Source organism: Ceratotherium simum, chromosome 37 (genome assembly GCF_057802395.1).
Source record: "Ceratotherium simum simum isolate JZ-2026a chromosome 37, ASM5780239v1, whole genome shotgun sequence".
Lineage (NCBI taxonomy): Eukaryota > Metazoa > Chordata > Mammalia > Perissodactyla > Rhinocerotidae > Ceratotherium > Ceratotherium simum.
In genome coordinates, this window is record NC_141936.1 from 7,990,885 (window position 1) to 8,016,954 (window position 26,070).

The 26,070-nt window shown below is 37.0% G+C and overlaps 1 protein-coding gene across 6 annotated transcripts in view; it reads left to right on the top strand.

Annotated features, from left to right (window-relative positions):
• The window catches only part of USP40 (ubiquitin specific peptidase 40), a 93,819-nt gene that overhangs the window by 22,870 nt on the left and 44,879 nt on the right, over positions 1–26,070 (top strand). For all 6 annotated transcript variants that reach the window (XM_087424662.1, XM_087424663.1, XM_087424661.1 and 3 more), the window contains 7 exons: positions 2,995–3,138; positions 5,240–5,368; positions 11,495–11,590; positions 12,991–13,098; positions 19,032–19,332; positions 23,329–23,410; positions 24,946–25,117. In XM_087424662.1, coding sequence (XP_087280788.1) covers positions 2,995–3,138; positions 5,240–5,368; positions 11,495–11,590; positions 12,991–13,098; positions 19,032–19,332; positions 23,329–23,410; positions 24,946–25,117 — 1,032 coding nt within the window. The remainder of the gene's footprint in view (positions 1–2,994; positions 3,139–5,239; positions 5,369–11,494; positions 11,591–12,990; positions 13,099–19,031; positions 19,333–23,328; positions 23,411–24,945; positions 25,118–26,070) is intronic.

Genomic DNA, 26,070 nt, shown 5'->3' on the forward strand with positions numbered 1-26,070 from the left:
GTCCCACATACAGCAACTAGAATGGATGTGCAACTACGACATACAACTATCTACTGGGGCTTTGGGGGAAAAATAAATAAATAAAATCTTTAAAAAAAAAAAAAAAAATACTAAGGATTGAAAACACATTTTCGTTTTACAGTCATGGGCCGTATAACGATGTTTCGGTCAATGACGGACTGCATGCCCAACCGTGGCCCCATAAGATTAGTACCATACAGCCTGGTGTGTAGTAGGCTATACCATCTAGGTTTTTGTAAGTGCACTCGATGATGTTTGCACAGCAACGAAATTGCCTAACAAATTTCTCAGGACATATCCCCATCGTTAAGCGACACATGACTGTACATACCTGTATTTTAATTTTTTACAATAAAGAATTTTTTTTAAGCTTTCAACCCATCAGTCCTCTCAACTTCTTTGTCTCCCAGGAAAAATTTATTTGTACCTCATTGTTTCTTAAATATACCTTTTTTTTTTTTTAAAGGTGTGTTTTATTTTTTTTATTCATTATTTATTTTTTTTATTTTTCTCCCCCAAAGCCCCAGTAGATAGTTGTATGTCATAGCTGCACATCCTTCTAGTTGCTGTATGTGGGACACGGCCTCAGCATGGCCGGAGAAGCAGTGTGTCAGTGCGCGCCCGGGATCCAAACCCGGGCCCCGAGCAGCGGAGCATGCGCACTTAACCGCTAAGCCACGGGGCTGGCCCGTTAAATATACCTTTTTTTGATAAACTCCCCACATCCCTGCTTTTTGCAAATTACCATTTGAAGAAGGCAATATGTTTTTATTTCTGCCAACCAAGAAGCTTTCCTTTCTTTGTCTACTACTATGAAAATAGATGGCTGTCTTCATTTTCTGCATATGCAGTTATTTTACAATATTGATGTATCTACCCTTTCTGACTTTAGCAAATCTAATATGCCTTTTCCTCCTCCCCCAGTTGGAAATACTTAACTTGCTAACTAAAGGGCTTGACAGGGTTTCTTTTTATATAGCAAAGCAAATATGGGATGAGAGGAGGACAAGATTTAAGCAACTGAGTTCTTCTGCAGTATGGCATCAACTTTGCTGCTGTCATTATCCACAGCAGTAACTGTTCCACTGCTGGTGGATGATACGATAGGCTATTCATAGTGTGATAAACTTGAGCTCAATTCAGTAGTGGTTATTGAGCACTGACTTAAAGAACTACCACAAAAGAGAGAGACATCTTTGTGGTTACTCTGTTATGTTAAAGAGAGAGCACTATTCCTAGAGCTGACAGTTATTAAATTTTTCCAACAAAGAAAATGAGGATTGATGTAGATAACACGAATTTGGATCCTGGAGATTGTAGGTGAAAATGTAATAAAAACAGTAAACCCCATGCTTGTAGCTTTCACAATAGGATTTGAAACCAGGGTGAATTTTATATTGTTTAATATATAATTCTATCCAGCCTTTGCCCCTTTCTAAAACCCAAAGAGAGAGGTTTATTTTTTGCCTATTTATTTTGTATTTCACCTTTAATGTTACAACTACAATCTAATAGAATAAAGTTCAGAGGATGAAAAATCTTGGAAAGATACTTAAACACATTCTTAGTTTTGGTTGAACTTAATTTGCACATAAGTAAAACAAAAACCTTTTGCTAAACAAAAGCAGTTCTGTTATGCACCTTTTATATCATTGGTTTAATTCTTTTTTAATGAAAATTTTTTGATCTTGATACTTCTAGAATTGCATTCTTTTCTAGTTCCATTAGATTTTTTGCCTTAGATTTATTCTAAGTTTAGGTTTGGTTGTGCTACCTAAATCAATGCAGATTTTTTTGTTCTGTACAGTCTTTCTTTTCTGAACCACATTATAGTTGAAGTTACTCAGTTTTTTTAGATGTATTTTTTGAGCTACTTTGAAAATCTGCCATGTTGTTACATTGCTGTTTTTTCATTTAACTTTTATTTACCCACTAAATTTGTGGAATTGTTTTAAATATATTTTTAGGAATGTTAGATATTTATGATTATGGATAATTTTATATACGGGGAAGGATTTTTTGGCCCCCTAACATGCCATTAGGGCAAGGGAGTTGGGAAAAGCTGATGACTTTTAAATAAAAAGCAGTTTAATTTTGTGCTTTGTTTTAAAGCAAGGAATTAAAGCAAAAAAAAAAAAAATCTTATCTGCTTTTAAGAACAGTAACTAAATCCCCAATCAATGGATCTTAACATTTGGGGAGTTAGAGCCCTCTGGGAAGTCTAATGAAAGCTATGGATCTTCTCTCCAGAAAAATACATAAACACATACAATTTTCCTGTAATTTCAAGGGTGTGGATCCATTGAAACAGGGCCCTAGGTCCCAACTTAAGAGCTCCAGGTCTTCAGGAAATAAAAGGAACTGTGTATCTGCCAAGTAAAGTGGAGACTCCGAGGAGGAAGGTGGAAGCAGGAAAAGAGCACTTGGAGAGGAGAGCACCCAGTTACAACATGCTCATCAGAGAGCTTTGATTTTAGGATATCAGCACTGAAAACATAAAATAAGGGGCTGGCCCCATGGCGTATGTGCGCACGCTCCATTGCTGGTGGCCCAAGTTCAGATCCCGGGCGCGCACCGACGCACTGCTTGTCAGGCCATGCTGTGGCGGCGTCCCACATAAAAAGTAGAGGAAGATGGGCACAGATGTTAGCTCAGGGCCGGTCTTCCTCAGCAAAAAGAGGAGGATTGGCATGGATGTTAGCTCAGGGCTGATCTTCTTCACAAAAAAACCCCAAAAAAACATAAATTGTAAATTTTTCATTGTAAGCATAAATGAATGGTGTCACCTTTAATCCCATAAAATAGATGTGTTTATATCAAGAGCTATATTGAATCCATGGTGATGAGTTTATGTGATTTAAGGACATATTTCTCTTAAAACTATGACATAGGTTTCTTATATCTTAAGAAATATTATGTATTCTTTTATATAACTCTGCTTTTAAAAAACTTTCACATTTTTTCTTTTAACAGTCGGCCAAATTACGTAAGCTGCCTCCCTTTCTTACTGTTTCATTATTAAGATTTAATTTTGATTTTGTGAAGTGTGAACGATACAAGGAAACTAGCTGTTACACGTTCCCTCTCCGGATCAATCTCAAGCCTTTTTGTGAACAGGTTTGAACTATTTTATTTTGAAATTCTTTCTTTTCCCCTCTCAAGATCGAATGTTTTATTGACCTGATTTTCAGCTGACTACTTGCAGAATCTCTCAGCCTTGGCACTGTTAACATTTTGAGTTGGATGATTGTCGTGGTGGGCTGTCCCATTCTTTGTAGGATGTTACGCGGCATCCCAGGCATCTGCCTACTAGGTTACAGTCACTTTCCCTCCTCCCCAGCCCCCGTAGTGACAAAAATGTCTGTAGACCTTGCCAAATGTCCATGTCTCCTGGGGAGGGAAGCTCACTCCTGGCTGAGAACCAATGGTTTATTACAGTCCTCATGAATTTCCAAAGTAGGGAATTGTTCTCAGTTCTTTTTATTAAACTCTCCTTGAACAATCTTTGAAGTGAAAATTGAAGAACAAAATTAGAAATGACCCTGCATTAGGAAAATTATCATTTTTAGATGTTTACTTTAGATGCAGTAGTGAACTACACGTCTGCAAAGGGAACAGGTGATTGGAACTTCTGTAGTCTAGAATTTATAGTCCTTAAGACATGGGAGAGAGAAAGTTTTGAAAACAAATTAATTACATAATCAACCCACTTTGTAAGCCATTCAAAAATATTTTCTGTATAATTGGTGTAATGCCAAGATCAGAGTGATGAGACTGATATATTTCTTATTACAAATCATTCTTTATATATTTATTAAGACCAGAACATTTATGAGCTAGCTATCAAAGGTATCTCTTTTTAAATGTTCATAAATTCAGATGGGCCTTCCTCTACTTCAAGCTTAATTGCTGAGCCTTTTGGTTTTTGTTTTATTATATTAATTGCCATTCAAAGGTTATGATGTTGTGTTGGCCCTGAGCCTGTTATTGGCATACAGAGTAAAGTTTTTCTAGAGTAAATTAATATGCTTGCCCCTCCCCCTATTTACTGCCTGAAAAATATTTTTTTTTCAGGATGAATTAATTCTTTTTTTCTCAGTTTTATTGAGAAATAATTGCCGTACATCACTGTATAAGATTAAAGTGTACAGCATGATGGCTTGATTTACATAATGTGAAATGGTCACCACAATAGGTTTAGTTAACATCCATCATCTCATATAGAAAAATTTTTGTCCTTTTATAAAAGTAGTTTGTCACATGATTTTAACATACTTTGAAATAACAAAAACTGAATTAAGTAAAACATTGAGCACTTGTTTAGCCCACAATAGTTTTACTTTTTGATTTCTGTATTAATGAAAAAAATTGTCACTTTACATCTTTGTTTACGTCTGTCTGTCTTGTCTTTTACCTGAACCAGACGTTTAAAAAATGGTGCTTACTTAAAAAGTTAGATTTTTTAAGCAAATAGTTCCTCCAGTAATTGGCACCCTCAAGTAACATCCGTATGCAAAGTATCTGTTAACCTAAAGTAGATTTTTTTTTTTTAATGGCAGTGTAGGTGTTCATCTGTTGGGTCAATCATAATTATAGAGCACGTTAATTATAGAAGAGATTGCTCACAGAATTAATAAATCAAGAAAGAACCTTTTCTTTTCACTAAACTGCCTCTAAACAAAACCAGCTAATATGCATAATTGGTAAATTCCTGTTAAATGTAGAGGACTAAAGTGTCGAGAGGGATGGTAGATGGTAGATATGATACTGACGTTGAGGCTTATGACAGTCTAGTTGGAATATAGGACAAATTCAACAGCTAAAGAGCATATAAAACAATACAAAGAAGGCTTTCTCTTGCTGAAACTATCAGACTCACTGATAGGGTAGTATATTTTATCACATTGGCTTGTATGATCTTAGCTAAAGTACATAAAAATAACCTCTTGTTTGGATAAATGTTTTCGTGTTTAACTAAGAGGCAGAATTTGATTGGTGTAGTGTGATTGGTATTAGATCAATGATAGATAATTTTCAGTCTAAGAATTAAGAATTTTAAAATTTAAAGCCAGTTATTGAAATTTATCTTATCATTAAATAATAATAAACAGTGAAGTTTCTTATTAATTTCAGCAGTTGAAATTCTTTTTTCCCTTTGATTATGTACCTTCCCATTTTGTGTAAACTATATCAGTGTTTATGTTCTTTTTTCTTGTAGAGTGAATTAGATGATTTGGAATATATATATGACCTCTTCTCGGTCATTATACACAAAGGTGGTTGCTATGGAGGACATTATCATGTGTATATTAAAGATGTTGATCATTTGGGGAACTGGCAATTTCAAGTAAGTAAAGAAATTAATTTAGAAGTATCTTTGCAATTTTTTTCTTTTTCTAGTCCTATTACTTTGGTGAGGATAACATTTTGCCGTTTATTATATATTTACTCTGTAGAAAACTTTTATAGGCACTGAAAGTTAATACTGATAGAAGTTTTAAATTTTTATTTCTAAATAATTTCACACTTAGAGAAAAATAACCAGCATAGTACAAATACTCCTGTATACTCTTCACCTAGATTCTCCAGTGGTGAACATTTTGCCACCTTTATGCAGGCACACACTCTATGTATACACATACACACACAGACACAGAGTTAACGTTATCATTATTAGTGTTGAGCCATTTGAAATTAATTTGAAGACATTGGGCCCCTTGACCCCTAAATACTTAAGTATTTATCTCCTGAGAACAGGGACTTTCTCTTACATAGGACAGATCAAAATCAGGAACTTTAATGGTGGTATAATACTATTATCTGTTATATAGTTTATATTCAGATTTCACCAGTTGTCTTATCCAAACCCTTTATAGCATTTTCTTCCCCACTCTAGTATCAAGTCCAGGATCATGCATTATATTTAGTTAGCATATCTCTTAAGTCTCCTTTAGTCAATAACCGTTCCTCAGCTTTTCTTCGTCTTTCATGGCACCAACCAAAGATGATAGATTTTCCTCCTATATTGTCTTGTAAAAGTTTTATAGTTTTGCCTTTTACATTTAAAACTTTAGTCTTCCTGGAATGGTTTCCTCTGAATGGTGTGAGATTTTTTTTTTTTCCATTTGAGTACTCAATTGCCCATTACCGTTTATTGAATAATCCATTCTTTCCCCACCAATCTACAATGCCAGGTCTGTTATGTCACTTGTTTGTTTATGTGTAAGTATATTTTTGGGCTCTTTATTCTGTTCCATTCTTCTTTTTTTTCCTATTCCTAGGCAAATGCCACATTGTTAATTTCTTTAGCTTTATTGTAAGTCATGATATCTGATAGGGCAAGTCTCCCTGCGTGTTGTTATTCTTCAGGAATGTTGTGCATTTCTTGGCTTTTTATGCTTCTGTGAACATTTCTAGAATCAGCTTGTCGGTATTCACATACACACACACACAAAAAATAGTGGGATTTCGAATCTACATATGTAAACAAGACATATCTTTTCATTTTCTAGAAGTTCTTTAATGTCTTATAAAAAAGTTTTATAGGGGCTGGCCCAGTGGCATAGTGGTTAAGTTCACGTACTCTGCTTCGGTGGCCCAGGGTTCACAGGTTCAGATCCCGGGCGTGGACCTACTCACCGCTCATCAAGCCATGCTGTGGCAGCATCCCATATACAAAATAGAGGAAGATAGGCACAGATGTTAGCTCAGAGCTAATCTTCCTCAGCAAAAAGAGGAGGATTGGCAATGGATGTGAGCTCAGAGCCAGTCTTCCTCACACACACAAAAAAAGTCTTATAATTTTCTCAAGAAAAGAACTTGCGGATGTTCTGAGGGGAAGCACTAACTGGGAGTCTAGTTCCAGTTATTTGCAATGGGAAAAGTTATAGTGTATTACACACCAACCCCAAACTCTCAACCAGTTTTCTAAAATGTAACTAAAACATAGTAAAACCTCAATATGTAAGTTACATCGTTAGGATGTAGAATGCTTAAAACACATCTTTCTGATTATCAAACAGTTAATATTGTTAATGAATAGTTGCTCCACGTGTAGTAATATGGCTTCTCTTGGTGCCAGCAGTATTCAGGAAGCATATTCTCTTTGTTGACATTCAGTGTGCTTTTCAGAGCATCTGTCTGTATTTCTGATGCTCTATCAGTTGCACTTGGAATGTATTGCAAGATATATATGTTTCGTAAAGTTTAGGTATTAAAGAAGTCAAACTGTTCTACCAGGAAAATGTTTGCCAGGGAGATATTCTGTGGGGCTATGTCTGTACTTTGTATTGTTTGGACTATTTGCAGCTAGTGTGTTGAAATTCAGTTATCTTGAGTATATTGATTTTATAACCAACCATCTTGCTAAACCCTCTATATTGTAGACATCCTTGGGAAAAGACAGTTTTGTTTCACCCTTTCCAATCCTTTACTGTCCATTTTTTTTTATTGCTAGAACTCGAGTTCTGGGTTGAGAAAGCCATGCAAACATCGCTCTCAAATGCTTGTGCCACATATGCCAAGACACTAGCTCATTGGGCACATTCCCAGTCAGAGGAAGTGACGCGCTGCTTACTTCCTCTGGCCTGAGTCAGCCCTCAGTGTTTCTGTGCTTAGTTTGAGCTGATTCTTGTCGTGTTACCTTCCTTCACACACTTGATGTTTCCAGGATCTCGTAGTAGAGAGTTCTTATTCTCTAGAGCAGCCATTCTCCCCCACCCCTTTCAAATGATTATATTAGCTTTATTTTATTCTCTCTAAAAGATGAGGTTGAAAACTTTTATTAGATTCTGATAGAAGCTTGTGAACAGGTCTAATAAATATTATGTTGTTTGTTTATTTTTTTCCTCTTTGCCTTGCCCACTGTAGTTCTTGATTTTTTCCTTCAGTTATGCCTGCATCTGTTGTAACCTTTTTCCGATACTGCCGAGTCTCTCTTCAGTCTCAGAAAGAGCTCCACCCTCTGTGCTGGTGCAGCTTCCACCTCCGGGAGCATGTCTGCTCTCCTCAGTGCCTGCTGCGGCTTCTGCTCAGCCACTGTCAGATGTCAGGCACTTTTCTAGCTGGTGGAATGTATCCTCAGGCTTTTGATGCATAAAATATTTATTTGTATTTGCATTTTCAAGTTTATCGTTGAGGTCATGCACAGAGGTGGCTTCACACTGCGGGGTGAGGTAGCTTGTCTCAAGAGTAATGATTCTCTCTTGCATGTCTTGCTTTTGGGTTGTGCTTCTTGGACAACGCTGCAATGTTATGTTCATTTCTTCAGAATTGATTAGCTCTTTACTAGCAGTGTTAGGCTCTTCTCCCGGTTCTGTTACGTGGGCATATGTTCAAGAGGGCAGACATTCTTTTATTTGGTTTTGCTCTCTGCCCTGCTTCTCTGTTCTTGAAGCTCTTACTTTTTAGCAAGGTGTTCCTCAGAGCTTAAAGAACAGTCACAAGATTGCTTTCCATTTGTGCTTATTTCCTTATTCATGGCTTCTATGAAGCATCCATTTGTTAATTTTTTTCTTATTCTATTCTTTAAGAATCACTAGCTTTTCATCCGGAGCTTTGTCATAATATAATCAGGATAATGATTAGTACATTAAGAATTTCAACTTTAGTAGGTACACCTGCTGGATACTGCTTGTCTGTTTACTGCTATTAGCCTGAGAGATCTCTTGTGCCTAGAGACAACGGGTTCCAAATATTCTAATCATAGCCAGGTAGTATTCTTTCTGCTTATAGTTGAGTAATTTCTTCTTCCCTTTCAAGGAGCTGTTCCCTGCATTCATGGATTTGTTTTGTAGGTGCTGTCTGCAGGGAATAACTTCCATGACCAAACTCACATAATTTTCCCTGGGGTAAAGCCAACATTTCATTCTCTCTTAGTCTGTCTAGAAGATGATCCCTTTCTTCTAGCATGAAAGCCATAAATTATTCAAAATATGACTCTAGATCTGGCCGTAAAGAGGAGCCTGATCTATGCCTTCCACTTCCTGGGGGGCTTTTTGCTTCACTGATGGTTGACGTCACTTTGAACATCATCTTGCACATTTGAGGAAGTGGGACAAAGAAGGCTTCACAAGACCTCCCAGTAGGCAGCTTTGGGACTGGTACCTACTAGACCAGCCTGACTCCAAAGGCCATGGTGTACACTGGCGGGGTGGAGGATGACTGGGCCCAGCCCGTATATCACCTGCAGCAGTGTGTCAAATACTGACCAATGCCAGCCTGCCTCTCCCCTGCTATCATTTTTAAATCTTAGTCCTTAGTCATAAATGTCTTTAAACATATTAAACATACTATTTTATTATTCTGTCTGAAAATTGCAGTATCTGAAGACTTTGTGGGTCTTATTTGGGTATCTGCTGATTCTATTTCCTTGTGATTTTGTTATTTTAGACTGTAGGCTTGGTTGGTTGGTTGGTTTTTTAAGAATATGATTTACAAGAATAATTTGAGGCCTGAGTTGTAATGCCTTCCTCCAAGAAAGATATGTGTTTGTCTCTACCGCATGCCTGGGGGTCACTTCCAACCCTTAATGGCTTTAAAATAACATCTTGACTTCGTGGTTTTAGAGCCATACAGCTAGTGTGAATTTGGGCCGCAAACCCACATGAGGACCTACTTGTGATTACAACTTATTAGAGGAAATGTTTTTCCACCTTCATTCTAGTGTCAAGGTCAAAGTGAGCCAGTTCCTTGTTATCCTTTATCGTGGGGTGGATTTTTTTCTAGGGCATGCTTATATTGAGAGTGTAGCCCTTTCAAGTTTCTAGCTTTTTGCTGGAGTCTATCTTTGTGTAATAAAAAATATATATTTGGTCTCTGTCCCAGGTTCCTGGCATAGAGCTCCTTGAAATTTCCTGTGATGGGCATGTCTTTTCTTGTTGATAATGAATCTCTTCCAACCATACCTGTGCTTATGCTAATGAGGTGACTCTCTTGGGGGCCTAGATACCTTCAGGGTGAGGGCTGGTCACCAGAGGAACCAATCATGTGATTAGAGGGTTGGAACTTTCAGCCCCACCCCCTGACCGGAGGATGGGAGAGGGACTAGAGATTGATTTGGGTCACCAGGGGCCAAAGATTTAATCAATCATGCCTCTAATGAAACTTCAATAAAAGCTCTGAAACAGGGAGACTAAGGAAACTTCTGGGTTGGTGAACACATCCAAGTGCAGGGAAGGTGGCCACCCCGGTTTCCATGGGGACAGAGGCTCCTGCACTCAGGATCCTTCCCCACCTTGCCCTATGTACCTCTTCCTCTGGCTCTTCATTTGTATCTTTTATAATAAACTGTAGTCCTGAGTATAAGTTCCTGAGTTCTGTGAGCTGTTTGAGGAAATTATCACACCTGAAATGGGGGTTGTAGGATCCCTGGAATTTGTAATTAGCCAGGTAGAAGTGCAAGTAGCCTGAGGACCCCATTTGCAGCTGGTGTCTGAAGTCGGGGCAGTTTTGTGGGACTTAGCAAAGTTAGTGTCAGAATTGGATTGAAATGTAGGACACGCAGGTGGTATCAGAGAATTGGTGGTTTGGAAAACCAGTCATTCAACTCCCTACTTTGGGTAGGTCCATAGGCTGTGTCTCCCAAACCCTGTCCTATGTGAACATTGAAGTGGAAGCTCTGTGTCAGCAAGGTTGGGCAACTGAACGCCTCAGCTCTGGATTTCCTCCCTGGATTCCCATTTCACTTCTTTCTTGAGGACTTTCCTGATGTTCTCTTGCTAGTTTAGCGTGCGTTTAAGATGTTTTTGTTTGGTTTGTTTTGTTGTGTTGTGTTTTACTTTATCCAGCATTTTTACTAATTTTACAGCAGAATGATTGTGTTTAATCTGCTATATTCTTCTACTGTTTCTTTATTATTTTTGTCTTGTGTTAATTATTTAGGTGTATCTGTATTTATGGTTTTAAGCCAATTTAAATACTTTTGCAAGATGGCATGTATGAAAAAAATCAATAAAAATACCTTATCAGGGGAATTTTGACATGTTCCCAAAGAAGTTCACAGAATGGCGTGAAAACGTGGGTGATCAGGAAATAGAAGGGAGTGTTTGAGCTGAGCCCACAAAGATGGGTCGGATTTTATTAGGCCAACACGAGTGAGGATAAATTGGATCAAGACCAGAAAATGTTTTGAACTGAATGATATGAAGATACAACATATCAACGTTTGTAGGATGCATCTCAAGTAGTGCTTAGTGGGAAAATGTGGAACCCACTCTGTGTTGTGCTGGAAGCTTTACTTACCTCACAGTCCCAATTTATAGATAATGCCAGAGAAATTAAGTGGCTTCTCTAGGACTATTCAACCAAAGCTGGAATTCAAAGCCAGGTCTGCTGATTCCAAAGCATACAGATTATTATGATGCTTTTATCATCATTTCTCCATCTTGAAACCTCTGTGGCACAAACATTCCTATTTTGTTAATTACCTTTTATGGGATTAGTGATGGAAACTTTTTTATTATTTTCCTTCTAGGAGGAAAAAGGTAAACCAGATGTGAATTTGAAAGATCTTCAGAATGAAGAAGAGATTGAGGATCCATTGATAATTCTGAAAGCAATCTTATTACAGGTAGAGAGAGAGAGAGTGTGTTGGTATTTGTTTCTGTGTATGTACATCATATATATATATGTGATTTAGTTGGTAGAACTGATATTGTTACTATTCATAGTCTTTCTTCTATGGGACTTCTCTACATCTATTTAAAAAATTTTTTATTGGATCCTTTCTGGTTATAAAAGAAATACATAGTCATGGTAGAAAATTTGAGAGCAAAAAACTAAAAAATATATAAAGAAAATAAAAAGTAAATAAACCAAATGCCCAGACATTAACACTTTGATGTATATTCTTTGCGTTCTGTTTTCTTTGTATTTATATATATATTGGGATTGGGTAATTGGTTTTTTTGGTATTATTATTATCATTTTAAATAGAATTGGGATTTACTTTACATACTGTTTTGGAATTACTGTTTTCCCATATTATCCTTTTAATGTCTGTAGGACCTGAAGTTATGTCCCGTTTTTCATTCCTGATATTGATAATACCTCCAGTATGTGACTTTTAGTGTTTGCTTAGTACCCTGTTATACAGATGGTAGGTCTTCTTTCATTTATTCATTCATTCTTAATAAATAATTTTTCATAATTCTTACTAGGGTCCTAGGCTGAATCCTTTAACTATATGGGTCTGTGGCTACTATATTAGTCTGCCAGGGCTGCCATAACAAAATACCACAGACTGAGTGGCTTAAACAAAAGAAATTTATTTTTTCACAGTTCTGGAGGCTGAAGTCCAAGGTGTCAGCAGGTTTGGTTTCCTCTGAGGCCTCTCTCCTTGGCTTGCAGATGGCTGCCTTCTCATTGTGTCCTCACCTGCCTTTCCTATGTGTCTGTGCATCCCTGATGTCTCTGTGTGTGTCCACATTGCCTCTTCTTACAAGGACACCATTCAGGATTAGGGCCCACCCTAATGGTTTCATTTTAATTTAATCACTTCTTTAAAGGCCCTATCCCGATATAGTCACAGTCACAATTTTGAGGGTTAGAGATTCAACGTATGAATTTTGGTCAGGGGACACATTTCAGCCCTTAATAGTCACTTCTTGCCCCCTTTTAGAACTTGTTTATACTTTGAAACATTCAGAAAAGACATAATAATCCTTTTTTGCACTTAAATTTTTCTTCTGAAAATCCCACATAATGTCAGGAATTTACCAAAGCTCAGAATACTCTTTGGATATTGCTCTTTAAGTGTTTAAATTTTGGCACGTGGAAAGTGGCAAAATTCAAGTTTTCTAAACTGAGGCTTAACTTTTTATTTTGAGATAATTATGGTTAATCCACTTGCATGTTTGCTGTTTTAGGCACATGTCATTAGATATGATCCTTTTAGCCCCTTTGAACTCATAAGTGTTGCAGTTATATTTCATCCGATTTTCTTAAATGACTTTGTGTTTCTTTCATAAGGAGGAGAGTAATCTAATTCCTATAGATCAGCTGGGCCAGAAACTGTTGAAAAAGATAGGAATATCTTGGAACAAGAAGTACAGAAAACAGTATGGACCATTGCGAAAGGTAACACATGGCATCCTTGTAGGAAGTCCTATTTACAGGAAGTTTTATTATGATCCCAACAACGTGAATTCCTTTGCAGAAAGAAATTTAAATTAGGTGAAAATAAAATCACTATTTTTGTTTAATGGTTAGAATTCAGTTAAGTACTTATTAAGTATTAAGTTATTAAGTAAAGTAATTTTTATCATAGGATCAAGAAGTAAGCCAAAAAAGATCATAACAGCAAAAGAATCTCAGGAAGTGCATACCCTAAAGTTTATCATTTTACTTATAGAAATGTCTTCAGGTATTCAGCCAGATTTCACTTGATCTTTCTTTTATGCACAATTGTAGTAAATTTGGTGATCTGGTTTCCTAGGCTGTAAGATTAGATGCAAAAACTGGTGCTTCCAGAAATAAGACAAAACAACTTGACTGAAAACAAGCAGAGCAACAGAACACTTAGTAAATATTTTAGACTGTTTCTTATAGGACCAAAGAGCTTGCACACTTCAAACAGTGCTTCAGTGCATCTTTTAATTAGACCACGGTTCATAAATGAATGTTAGCCTAGTGACCCTGAGTTCATATAAGGTTTGAAGATTTTTGTTTAAAGGATTGGATCAGTGTTTCAATATTTTACTTCTAAGTATGATATTAGCTGTGCAGGTGTTTTTTAAATGCACCTTTTATAAGTTTGAGGAAGTTAGCTTTTATTCATAGTTGACTGATAGATTCATTTTGAATACAGTTTGGATTTTATCAAATGCTGTTTGGTTTTTTACATCTATTGATATGATCACATGGCTGTTCTCTTTTATTATGTTAATGTGAATTCTGTTGGTTGATATTTTTAATGTTAAGTAAATCTTACATTTCTGGGATAAATCACACTTGATCATGATATATTTTTATGTATTGCTGTATTCATTTGGCTCATATTTTATTAAGGAATTTGTGTCTGTGTTTATGAGAGATATCAGTCTTTTCTTTTTTTGTAATGTCTGTCAGATTTTAGTATCAGAGTTGGGAAATAGTCTCTTTTTTATATTTTTGGAAAGAATTTCTCTAAGATCGATTATTATTTCTTAAATGTTTGGTGAAGCCATTTAGACCTGGAACTTTTTTGTAGTAAGGTTTTTAAATTATAGTTTTAATCTCTTTGATTATAGAGTTATTTATGTTTCTATTACTTCTTGCATTATTTTGGAAAATGGTATTTTTTTAAGGAATTTGTTCTTTTATCTATGGTGTTAAATTTTTTCACGTAAAAATATGTGTTTTCTCATTTTTTTTCATCAGTCTTGTTTGGAGGTCATCAAGTTTATTAAACTTTTCAAAAAACAAGCTTTTGCCTTTGCCCATTTTCTCTACTGCTCATCTGTTTTCTATTTCGTTGAATTCTGCTCTTGTTTTTAATTATTTCCTTCCTTTTACCTCTAGTGTTTAATTTGATCATCTTTTTCTAGCTTCTTGGGTTAGTATCTCAGTTTTTTTTAAACCTTCCTTTTAATACATGCTTTTAAAGCTTTAAATTTCCTTCAGAGCACTAATTTAGCTACAGCTAAATTTGACATGTTTTCATTATCATTCAGTTCAAAATATTTTGTAATTTTCCTTGTGATTCTTTCTTTTACCCATGAGTTTTTTGGAAGTGTGTTGCTTACTTTCCAAATAGTTGGGGAGATTTCTAGTTATCTTTTTGTTACATCTATAAATTGATCTCTAATTAATTCCATTATACTTTGAGAACATGCTCTTTATGATTTGAGTTCTTTTGAAATTATTGAGACTTGTTTCATGCCTCACAATATGGTCTATCTTGCTGAATGTTCTGTTATTCACTGGAAAAGTTATTTTCTGCAGTTGTTGGGTATGGTGTTAATATAGGTCAACTAGGTCAAATTGGTTAATAGTCTTTCTTTCTTCTCTATTCTTACTAATTTTTCTGTCTTCTTGTTGTATCAGTTACTGAGAGGAGTTTTTAAATCTCCAGTTATCATTGTGGATTTGTCTCTTCCTCCTTTTACTTTTGACAATTTTGCTTCGTGTATTTTCAAGCTGTATTATTAGGCGCATACACATTTTGGACTGTTATGGCCTCCTGACGTGAAATGCCCTTCTTTTATCTCTGCTAATATTCCTTGCCTTGAAATCTACCTTGGCTGGTACTGATGTAACCATACAAGCTTTTTTATGCAAGTATGTCTTTTGCAAACAGTATGACATTGGTTCTTATTTATTTTGGAAAACTGTGATTTTTAAGGAATTTGTTCTTTTATCTAAAGTGGTGAATTTGTTAGCATAAAGTTGTTTGAAATATCACCATGTTATCCTTTTAATGTCTATAAGACCTGAAGTTATGTTCCCTGTTTCATTTCTGATACTGATAATTTGTGCTTTTTAGCTTTCTTTTTTCTCAGTCTTGCTGGGGGTTTATCAAGTTTATTAAACTTTAAAAAAAAGCTTTACTTTTGTTGATTTTCTCTACTGTTCATGTGTTTTCTATCAGATGTTAGAGTTTGACAATCTCTTTTTTTTTTTATCAGATCGTTTTTGTTATTGATATTTTAATAGTTTATAACATTGTGAAATTTTTGGTTGTACATTTTTGTTTGTGCATCACCATATACATGTCTCGCTTCACCCCTTGTGCCCACCCCCTACCCCCATTGCCCCTGGTAACCACAATACAGTTTTCTCTGTCCATGTGTTGGTTTATATTCCACATATGAGATCATACGGTGTTTGTCTTTCTCTTTCTGGCTTATTTCACTTAACATAATACCCTCCAGGTCCATCCATGGTGTTGCAAATGGGACGATTTTGTCTTTTTTTTATGGCTGAGTAGTATTCCATTGTGTATATATACCACATCTTCTTGATCCATTCATCAGTCGAGGGACACTTGGGTTGCTTCCAGTTCTTGGCTATAGTGAATAATGCTGCAATGAACATAGGGGTGCATAAGCCTCTTTGGGACAATCTCTTTTTTTTAATTAGAATGTTTAGTCCATTTGTTTTATTTTTTATTTTTATTTTTATTTTTTTTGTGAGGAAGATCAGCCCTGAGCTAACATCCGTGCTAATCCTCCTCTTTTTGCTGAGAAAGACCGGCTCTGAGCTAACATCTATTGCCAATCCTCCTTTTTTTTTTTTCCCCAAAGCCCCAGTAGATAGTTGTATGTCGGAGTTGCACATCCTTCTAGTTGCAGTATGTGGCACGCAGCCTCAGCATGGCCGGAGAAGCGGTGCGTTGGTGCACGCCCGGGAGCCGAACCCGGGCCGCCAGTAGCGGAGCGTGCGCACTTAACCACTAAGCCACGGGGCCGGCCCTCCATTGATCTGTTTTAAAGTTCACTGGTTCTTTCTTCTGCTGTAACCAGACTTCTGTTAAGCCCAGCCAATGAACTTTTTGCTTCGGATATTGTATTTTCAGCTGTAGAATTTCTGTTTAGTTCTTATTTAGAGTGTCCATTTCTCTGGTGAAATTCCCCATCTGAACCCCTTCATCCATCCTTTCCTATAAATTAACATATTTTTAGTAACTTTGTTGTTATAACATCTGGATTATTTCTGAGTCTATTTCTATTAATTTTATTTTCTCTTGTGAATTGACTGTATCATCTCTTGATTGCAAATCACGTTGTCCTGTTTCTTTGCATATCGTATAATCTTATCTTGCCTCCTGGACATTGTGCATGGTGTGTTGTGGAGACTGTGGATTGTGTTATTGTTCTCTACAGAGTTTTGCATTATGTTCTAACAGGCCATTGAATTACCTCTGAATCACCTTGATCCTGTGGAAGCTTCCTTTGGGGCTTTGGTAGGGTCTGTTGCAGTTTTGCTGGTTAGTCCTAGCGAGTAGCTCTTAGTCCTAGGGCATGCATGGTCCGTCCTCTTAAGGAAGGGGTTAGCAAACTATGGCCTGTGGGCAAAAAATGGCCTGCTGCCTGTTTTAGTACAACCCTGAGCTAAGAACTGTCTTTACATTTTTAAATGGTTATTTTTTAAAAGTTATGTAGTACTACATAATGTCCTTAAGTTTACCTCTTAGCCCACAAAGCCTAAAATATTTACTCTCCGGCCCTTTATGAAAAAGTTTGCCAACCCCTGACCTAAGGCATGGCCCTTCTAGGATTTCGGTGGAAAGCCTGCGGTGTTTGTCATATGCCTCTAATTTGGCAGGACTTCAGCTCCATGCTCTTTCTACCCAGCAGCAGGGTGCTAAAATCTCTGCTCAGGTCTTGAACCTCCCAGCTGTTACTTTATGCTGGGTTCCTAGGGTCTCAGACTGTCTGTGTACCATTCAGGAGTCAGCCAAGGATTTGAGGGCAGTTTGATCTAGATTCGGGGCTCCCTTATAGGATTTTCCCTTTCACTTTCTAGCCTCTCTTGCATTCTCAGATTCTGTTTCCTCAGCCAAGTAAGACTCCTGCCCTTCGCTTGAACTGTCTTACATGCACTGCTACCAACTGGGAAGAGGGGGGTTAGTGTAGAACTCACCTCATGTGCTTCCCTTTTTTGGAGGATTATGTCCCCTCCACTTTCTGCCTGCTTTTGGTTACTCTCCAAACAGTTGTTTTCATTATTTTGTCTAGAGTTTAACATTTTTGTCAGGAGGCTTGATCCAGTAAAAGTTCTCTGTCATTGCTAGTACAAGACTGTACTGAAGCTTGAGATTTAAAAGAGTTAATCCTCAACTATGCAACAAAGAAAAAATCGGCTATTCAGAAAGTTCATTACTCGAAGCTTTCAAATTGTTGATGTTTTATTGTACCTAAAACAAATTAGCTACAAAACTGTTTTACCATCTGTTATACACAGTGTTAATATTGTTTTTGGGTCATATGCCCTAGGCCCTTCTGTTAGTGATAAAATAGTACTTTTGATTAGAGAGTTGGCATTCCTCTTTCCAAGAGAAAAGAATATTCCGGGGCCAGCCCGTTAAGTACGTGTGCTCTGCTGCGGCGGCCTAGGGTTCGCAGGTTCGGATCCCGGGTGCGCACCGTCGCACCGCTTGTCAAGCTATGCTGTGCCAGCGTCCCATATGAAGTAGAGGAAGATGGGCATGGATGTTAGCCCAGGGCCGGTCTTCCTCAGCAAAAACGAGGAGGATTGGCATTGGACATTAGCTCAGGGCTGATCTTCCTCACAAAAAATAAAAAAGAAAGAAAGAAAGAATATTCTGTGTTGATTGATGAGCTAAGCAAATGTTACATAAACCTCCCAAGTGCTTTTTCTATGTGAAGTAAATTTGTGCTGAGAGGAAAGAAGGAGGTGCAAGTCTGCATAGAGATTAGGGAATGAGAGAAGAGAAGAGGGTGGAGAGGTGGGGTAGACAAAAGGGAGAGAATATTTTTTTCTTTCTAAGTCTTTGGCTGGAAGAACTTGAGAAATAGCCTTTGGGATTATGACTTCAGCCTTTCTATGCTTTGATGTCCTGAGCTAGCCTTTCAGCTTCTAGGACAGACAACATTCAATTTAATTCATGTTGAACAATAATTTAGGCTTTTAATTATCCCAACAGAGTTTCTCTGAGTCACTAGTTTTTAAATTATCTCTATAGTGCCTCACTGTGATTGCCTTTGTTCTGTGCTTTGTTTGTTTAGATTGCTTTAAACATTTCGGAAGTATTTGTTCTACTTAATCTGTTTCAGTAAAGTATGTTTTTAAACAGCATTATTAAGGTATAATTAAAATATTTTTTAGATTGTGGCATGGCAGCTTTGTCCCTTGATACAGCTATTAGACTGTTTAACAGAGAGCACTCTGATATTTATTAAACGTTTTATTATGTCTCAAATGGATATTTTTTCCTCCTAGCTGGCCAGGCCAAAAATAAAGGTGAAGTTAAAAGATCTAATCAGAGAAAGGAAGATAAAGTTTTTTTATCGTGTCTAGTTAAAAAATTTCTTTTATTAACCTAGTATTTGTTTTTTGTTTCTATATAGTTCTTACAGCTTCATTCTCAGATATTTCTACTCAGTTCAGATGAAAGTACAGTTAGTCTATTGAAGAACTCTTCTCTCCGGGCTGAGTTTGATTTCCAAAGGAATGATCAACACATTTTCAAGACCCTTACTTCAGAATCCCCAGGACTAAATGATAGAAGCTCCTGTCCTCACTGGTTTGATATAAATGATTCCAAAGTCCAACCAATCAAGGAAAAGGATATTCAACAGCAATTTCAGGGTAAAGAGAGTGCCTATATGTTGTTTTATCGGAAATCCCAGTTGCAGAGACCCCCTGAAGGTATGGAAGGAAAAATGTTCCTATTTGTTTAAGCTGATGATTATAGAAGATAAATATTGAATGCTGTTTGAATTTTTACCCTTTTAAAAGAAGGTTTAGTCTTGGAACATTTTAAAATATTTTAAAGCTAACAGTAGGAAAGACATTCTACCAAATGAAATCCAACAATCTGTCATTTTATAAAGATTATATATTTCTATTTAATTTTTTCCCCTCTACTAATGTGAGGCCACAGTTAGATTTTCAAAATTGGATTTTCTTGGATCGCATAATGTTTTCTTGTTGTGTGGGCAAACTTGCATGTGATTTACCTTATGCACAGTCTTGGCTCTGTCATTTGTCCTATGTTGCCTTTGAGTTGTAAGTGGCCTTGGGCTTGTTATCATATGTTCCCTTTCATATGTTCTTTATCTTCCTTTCCCTCAAGGTAATGTGTTCTCTGAACAATTGAAATATCTTTGAAGCACTCTTTGGTGAACCTTCTAAGAGAGCTCATTTTGTTGTTAGTGCTGTGGAGTCGATTCCGATTCCTGGTGAGCCTGTGCATAGCAGAGTAGTACCCTGCCTGGTCTTTTTGCACCATCCTCTCACCTTCCAGTGCTATATCAGATGATGCTCCACTGCTATTCCTAGGGTGTTCATGGCCAATTTTTTTGAAAGTGGTTGGCCAGGTCCTTCTTCCTAGTCTTAGTTTGGAAGCTCTGCTGAAACCTGTCCACCGTGGGTGATGCTGCTGGTATTAGTAGTACCAGTGGCATAGCTTTCAGCATCACAGCAACACGCAACCACCACAGTATGACATCTGACAGACGAGTGGTGTGGGTCCCTGACCAGAAAACAAACCCAGGCCGCAGCAGTGAAAGCGCCGAATCTTAACCACTAGACCACCAGGGCTGGCTAAGAGAGCTCATGCCATGGACGTTAACCCTTGAGACCCACAATGATAGAGAGTATTTTTTTCTTTTTTTTTTTTGTGAGAAAGATCAGCCCTGAGCTAACATCCATGCCAATCCTCCTCTTTTTTCTGAGGAAGACTGGCTCTGGGCTAACATCTGTGCCCATCTTCCTCAACTTTATATGGGATGCTGCCACGGCATGGCCTGACAAGCAGTGAGGCAGCGTGCACCCGGGATCCGAACCTGGGCCGCCAGCAGTGGAGCACGCACACTTAACCACTACGCCACGGGGCTGGCCCTGAGAGTATTTTTGAATTGAAGCGACAAATGTGAATCAGTCTGTAAGACTTTTTGATCACTTCCCAAAGTCCACTCAAAAGTAAAAAATCTTAACTAGGAAAGCTCTTTAGATTGAGACATATCTATGATTAGAGATGAGGATACTGTTCTTAGATGATGAAAATAGTGATCATTTTTATAAAGAATAAGAGGGGCTGGCCCCGTGGCCTAGTGGTTAAGTTTGGTGCACTCTGCTTTGGCGGCCCAGGTTTGGATCCTGGGTGCGGACCTACACCACTCATTGGTGGCCATGCTGTGGTGGTAACCGACATAGGAAACAGAAGAAGACTGGCACAGATGTTAGCTCAGGGCAAATCTTCCTCAGCAAAAAAAAAAAAAGAAGAAGAAGAAGAAGAAGAAAGCAGTTAATAATTTGCATGTGAATCAAAGGAAATTAACTTTCTGGATCTGAAACAGTTATATAACTATTCTGTTAATCAGAAAGGGCTCTGTATTTTTCTGAGGGAAAGATATAGTAATGGTTCTAATAAAAATATTGTAGAGCAGAATTCACAGTTACAGCAATATATATTAATAGAAAAAGAATGTCTTCAGATGGAATATTGTCTTTTTCACAGAATTGAATTTTAGTATGTACGTAATGGGAATATGTACTAAATGACAGTTTTCTAATTAGCTTAGGAATTGAATAAAGGTCTAGCCAAAATCTTGAGGGACTTTTTTGGGGGATGAAGGGGTGGAACTTGGTGAAATGATCCTAAAATTCACCTAGAGAGATAAAGTAATGAAAATTGAAGAAGGGGCTACTGAAGGAAAATTTACTCTATCAGTAAAAACATGTTTGTACAGCTATAGCAGTTATGCATTATAGCAATGTAGTGCTAATGCGAAGAGGGGGACATACCATTGACGTAGAGCAGTAAGCCCAGAAATTGATCTGAGTAGTTTTAGGATTTTAATCCATGATAAGGTAGTTTTTCAGATAATAGAGGAAAAGCAAATTACTCGATAAATACGACTGGGAAGTTGGGTAGTTGCTAATCACTTGAATTAGCAATTAGTATAATCAATTATATAATCAAATTATACTAATCGCTTGCATGAAATTATAGTTCCTTTAATGTTTGTGTAAAAAAGGAACCTTAAAATGTATAAAATATAAATATTTTTCTGATCTCAAAGTAGAGAAGATCTTTCTACGCTTAGATGTAAAGAAAAAAAATTAAGGAAAAGTGATATAAACCTTAAACAATATTAAAAGGCAAATGACAAGCTAGTGGAAAACAGCAAAATGTATGACAAATTTATTTCTCCTATCTGTAGAATGCTTTTACGTCTATTCCATTGAGCACAGTAGTGAATTGGGAAAAGGCTATAAATAAGCAATTTAAATGAGATGCCACTTTTTTCTTACCAAGTCAAATATTTCTATTAATGTGGTTCTCAACAGTTGGCACTTCCTCTACAGCTGGTAGGTATATAAGGTAATACAACCAGTTCGGTTGTATGTATTTAAAAACTTTAAACCAGTACTTCTGGGCTGGCCCCGTGGCTTGGTGGTTAAGTGTGCGCGCTCCGATGCTGGCAGCCCCGGTTCGGATCCCGGGCGCGCACCGAGGCACCGCTTCTCCGTCCATCCTGAGGCCGAGTCCCGCATACAGCAACTAGAAGGATGTGCAGCTATGACATACAACTATCTACTGGGGCTTTGGGGGGAAAAAATAAATAAATAAAATCTTTAAAAATAAATAAATAAATAAATACACCAGTACTTCTACTTCTACAAATTTGTTTTGAAATAATCAGAGCTGTGTATAAATATTTATGTTTAAAGATGTTTGTTACCCTCATTATTTTATAATAGTGACTAATTGGAAATCACCTAAATGTCTAACAGGAAAAGATTGGTTGGATTACTTATGCTGTTTATAGAATGGACTACTATGCAATCATTTAAGGCTTTCGAAAAATGCTCACAATATATGAAATAAAAAAGCAAGTTACAAATTTGTTGAATACAATCCCAGGTGCTTTAAATAAGTGTGTGTGTGTGTGTGTGTGTGTACAGACGGATTGTGTAGGTGTGGGAAAAAACCCATAAGTATAGATAACAAATTTTAGCAGTATCTCTTGGGAGTGGGATTACAGGTAATATCTATTTCTTCTACATTTTAAAAAATAATTTCCAGAATCTTTACAGTGACTAATTATCACATTTGTTATCAGGAAGAAAATAGTAGGTGTTCTTTTTAAAAAGTATATTTAGGGCCAGCCCCCGTGGCTTGGCGGTTGGGTGCGCGAGCTCCACTGCTGGTGACCTGGGTTTGGATCCCGGGCGTGCACTGACGCGCCGCTTGTCCGGCCATGCTGAGGCCGCGTCCCATGTGCAGCAACTGAAGGGATGTCCAGCTGTGACGTACAACTATCTACTGGAGCTTTGGGGGAAAAAATTAAATAAATAAATAAATAAATAAAAAATAAAATAAAAAATAAAAAACAGACCAATGAAAAGCCAAGAGTACAACTTGCAGGCAGAAAAAAAAAATAAAAAGTATATTTAAAGAGAGTTGAAGAAATGGAATTCTTCTAGCTTGGCTTAAAACTGTTTACCTTTCATTTGTTCTAATGTTTTCATTTTTCAGATGGGAAAACTTGAGATCCAGAGAAAATTAGTGTTTACACAGATAGTTGGTAGAAGCTTTCCTAGCTCCCAGCACAGTCCTTTCTAGTTTTCCATGTTACTCTTCAGCAACCAGATTTCATTTAGTCAGCACTAATTAATGAAAAGTTTTGTTCACAGCTCGAGCTAATCCAAGATACAGAGTTCCACGTCATTTGCTGAATGAAATGGATGCAGCCAACCTTGAACTGCAAACAAAAAGGTAATTTTAACTAGTTCTAGAGTTTGAATGGTTTTTCTGGAGAGTGAAGATCTAATTTAGGTCTTAAGTATTCAATAATGAAAATTTAAAAAGAAAAGTCAACTAGTTAATTCCAGTGTCTGCTTAGCTGCTTAATTTTTATAGTGAGAGTATCTTTTACTTTGAAATTATCCTCTGTGAGAGTGAGTGAAATAATGACACACAAATAAATGGCCATCGCTAAGAAGACTAGAGAAATCGGTGAGCACGTAGTTGCACTAAATGAATTGTATCCTGTTCTGTCAGGTAATTCCCTTGGTACAAAGAGAGCCTGATGTGAAAATCACCTCTCATGTTTAAGTAGTTGTGGAGAACTGTCACATAGTGACAGAAGACGAGAGGTGGGCGAAAGGAAGGAAATGTGGATTCTATAGACTCTTGGGCTTAGTGTCAATCTTGGGCAAAAACCTATACTGGATTCTTAAAGGGATGGTTTGTGAGAACTTGATGATCTCAGCATTCTCTTTTGAGCCCTAATCTTGGACCCTGAAGAACTGTTTCTTTATTTGTTCTCTGGCAGGGTTGGTGGGGTATTGGGTTAGGGAAATGGATGTTCTCATGGTCTCCTTATGGAGCCAAGTGGCTGATTATGTGGCAGGGATGTGTTCAACATTTTTATTATTGACTTGGAGCTAGCGGAAAAAAAATAGCAGGTAGATTAAATGACAAACCAACATCGAAGGAAATCTCAAATCAAGACACTAAGAAGATAAAAACTTAACAGTAAGATATTTTAAGTGTAAAAAATAACCTGCTTGAGTGGTGTTGATTAGCAGTTGGTAAAAAAAAAAAACCAAAACAACTTTAGGGGTTTTAGTGAGCCAGCACTAAACTCTCTAATGTGGTCATCAAAAATAGCTAATGCTGTCTTTGACCACATTAATAGAGTTGTGTCTGAAGTAACTGAATCATGGCAATAAGCCTCATCCAACTCTCCATTGGTCAGACTGCCTAGAGTAGTGTTTGGCACCATGCTTCAGAGCAGCTGAGCAGATTCAGAAAAGAGCGGCCAGTGCGAGGCTGATGCTGAGAACATTTGACCTGGAGAGAGTAGACTCAAGAGGATCATGAGAGCGACTGCAAATATTTTATGGGAGAGTCTGTGGGGTTTAGTGGAAGTAAGGATGAAATAGAAGTTGTAAATCTGGTACTTAACACAATTTTAGAAGCAAGTTTCCGGCATTTTATTCATGACTATAATATAATCTTAGGATTGGAAGTGTTTGAGTGTCAGTATTTGTTCAGAGTCACGTTGCACAGTGTATGTTAAAACAATTTTTCCTTGGAATTCATGGTGGCAGAGCTGAATTTTTGCTATTGATTGAGAAACTAAAATGAATCATTTTGGAGCTGGAAGAAAAGGATGTTAATTATAATGACTTAGGTGGAATAAAGATCTTGTTTGTATTGTAAATTAAATATTTTTGGTTTGAGAAGAAGTAGTGTCTGTTATAAAAACATAGCATTTAAGTATTTTTTATGCCTCTTTAAATTAGGGCAGAATGTGATTCTACAGACAATAATTTTGAACTACATCTCCACCTGGGCCCTCATTATCAGTTCTTCAACGGGGCTCTGCATCCTGTGGTCTCTCAAACAGAAAGCATGTGGGATTTGACCTTTGATAAAAGAAAAACTTTAGGAGACCTTCGACAGTCAATATTTCAGGTAATTTAGCCTTACTTCCTCTTAATTTAGACTTTAAAGTCCATCTCAAGCTGGATCTCTCTTTTTGAAAATCCTATTTAGGATACAACTGTTAATTTTCAAAGCTGCGTAGGAAAATCCTACACCTGCCACTTCCATAGAGGGATGGCCCAAACGTTCTCCCCTTACTTGTGAGTTTTTAGAGAGGCTTTTCTGCACGGACAAGACTCCAGTGTCCTGCCAGCAGGTTTTCAGGTGGAGAGCCAAGCCTGGTATATTTTATTTTGAGGAGAGAAGGAGTATAAGGTAGTCTCTTTTTTGGAAAAATAAATAGAGAAGAATTATGTTAAATGGAGTGAAAAGATAAAGATAAGCATGTTGCCTAAAACCAAGAACTACTAAACAAATAAAAGCAGCTAATTTTTCTACGTTGCAGTATAGAAGAGCATTTATTAGTAAGATTCCTGAATGAAGGAAAATATCTACTAGTCTCTAATAAAAACAAATATCTATTTAATCATTGTCTGTAAATAATTTATCCAGCTGTATTTTAATGATAACAACAGAGGTGGTCTTTATTTTACTTACAGTGCTTTCATGTAAATTGTGTCATTTGGTTCTTTTAACCTCATGAGGGTAGGCTAACCCCATTTTAAAGGTGAAGAAATTGTGATTTAAAGAGGTCTAGTGACTTGCCTGTGGTCAGACACCTGGTTAGTAGTTGAACTAGGACTCTAGCCCTGGTCTCCCTACTTTCTTTTCTCTTGATCGTGTTTCTTCACCCCACAATACTTCCTGATCAAGGAAAAGGAAGCTTTTTTTCCAGAAATAAATAAATTTTCTGAAAAACTATCAATTATCCAAGTGATTAACTTTCTTTTGACTTTTCTCTTGTACAAAGAAAAGCAGGCCACTTTCTTTTTTACCTTTAGTTGATTTGAATGATATTTAGATGTTGGGTCAGTATCAGAATT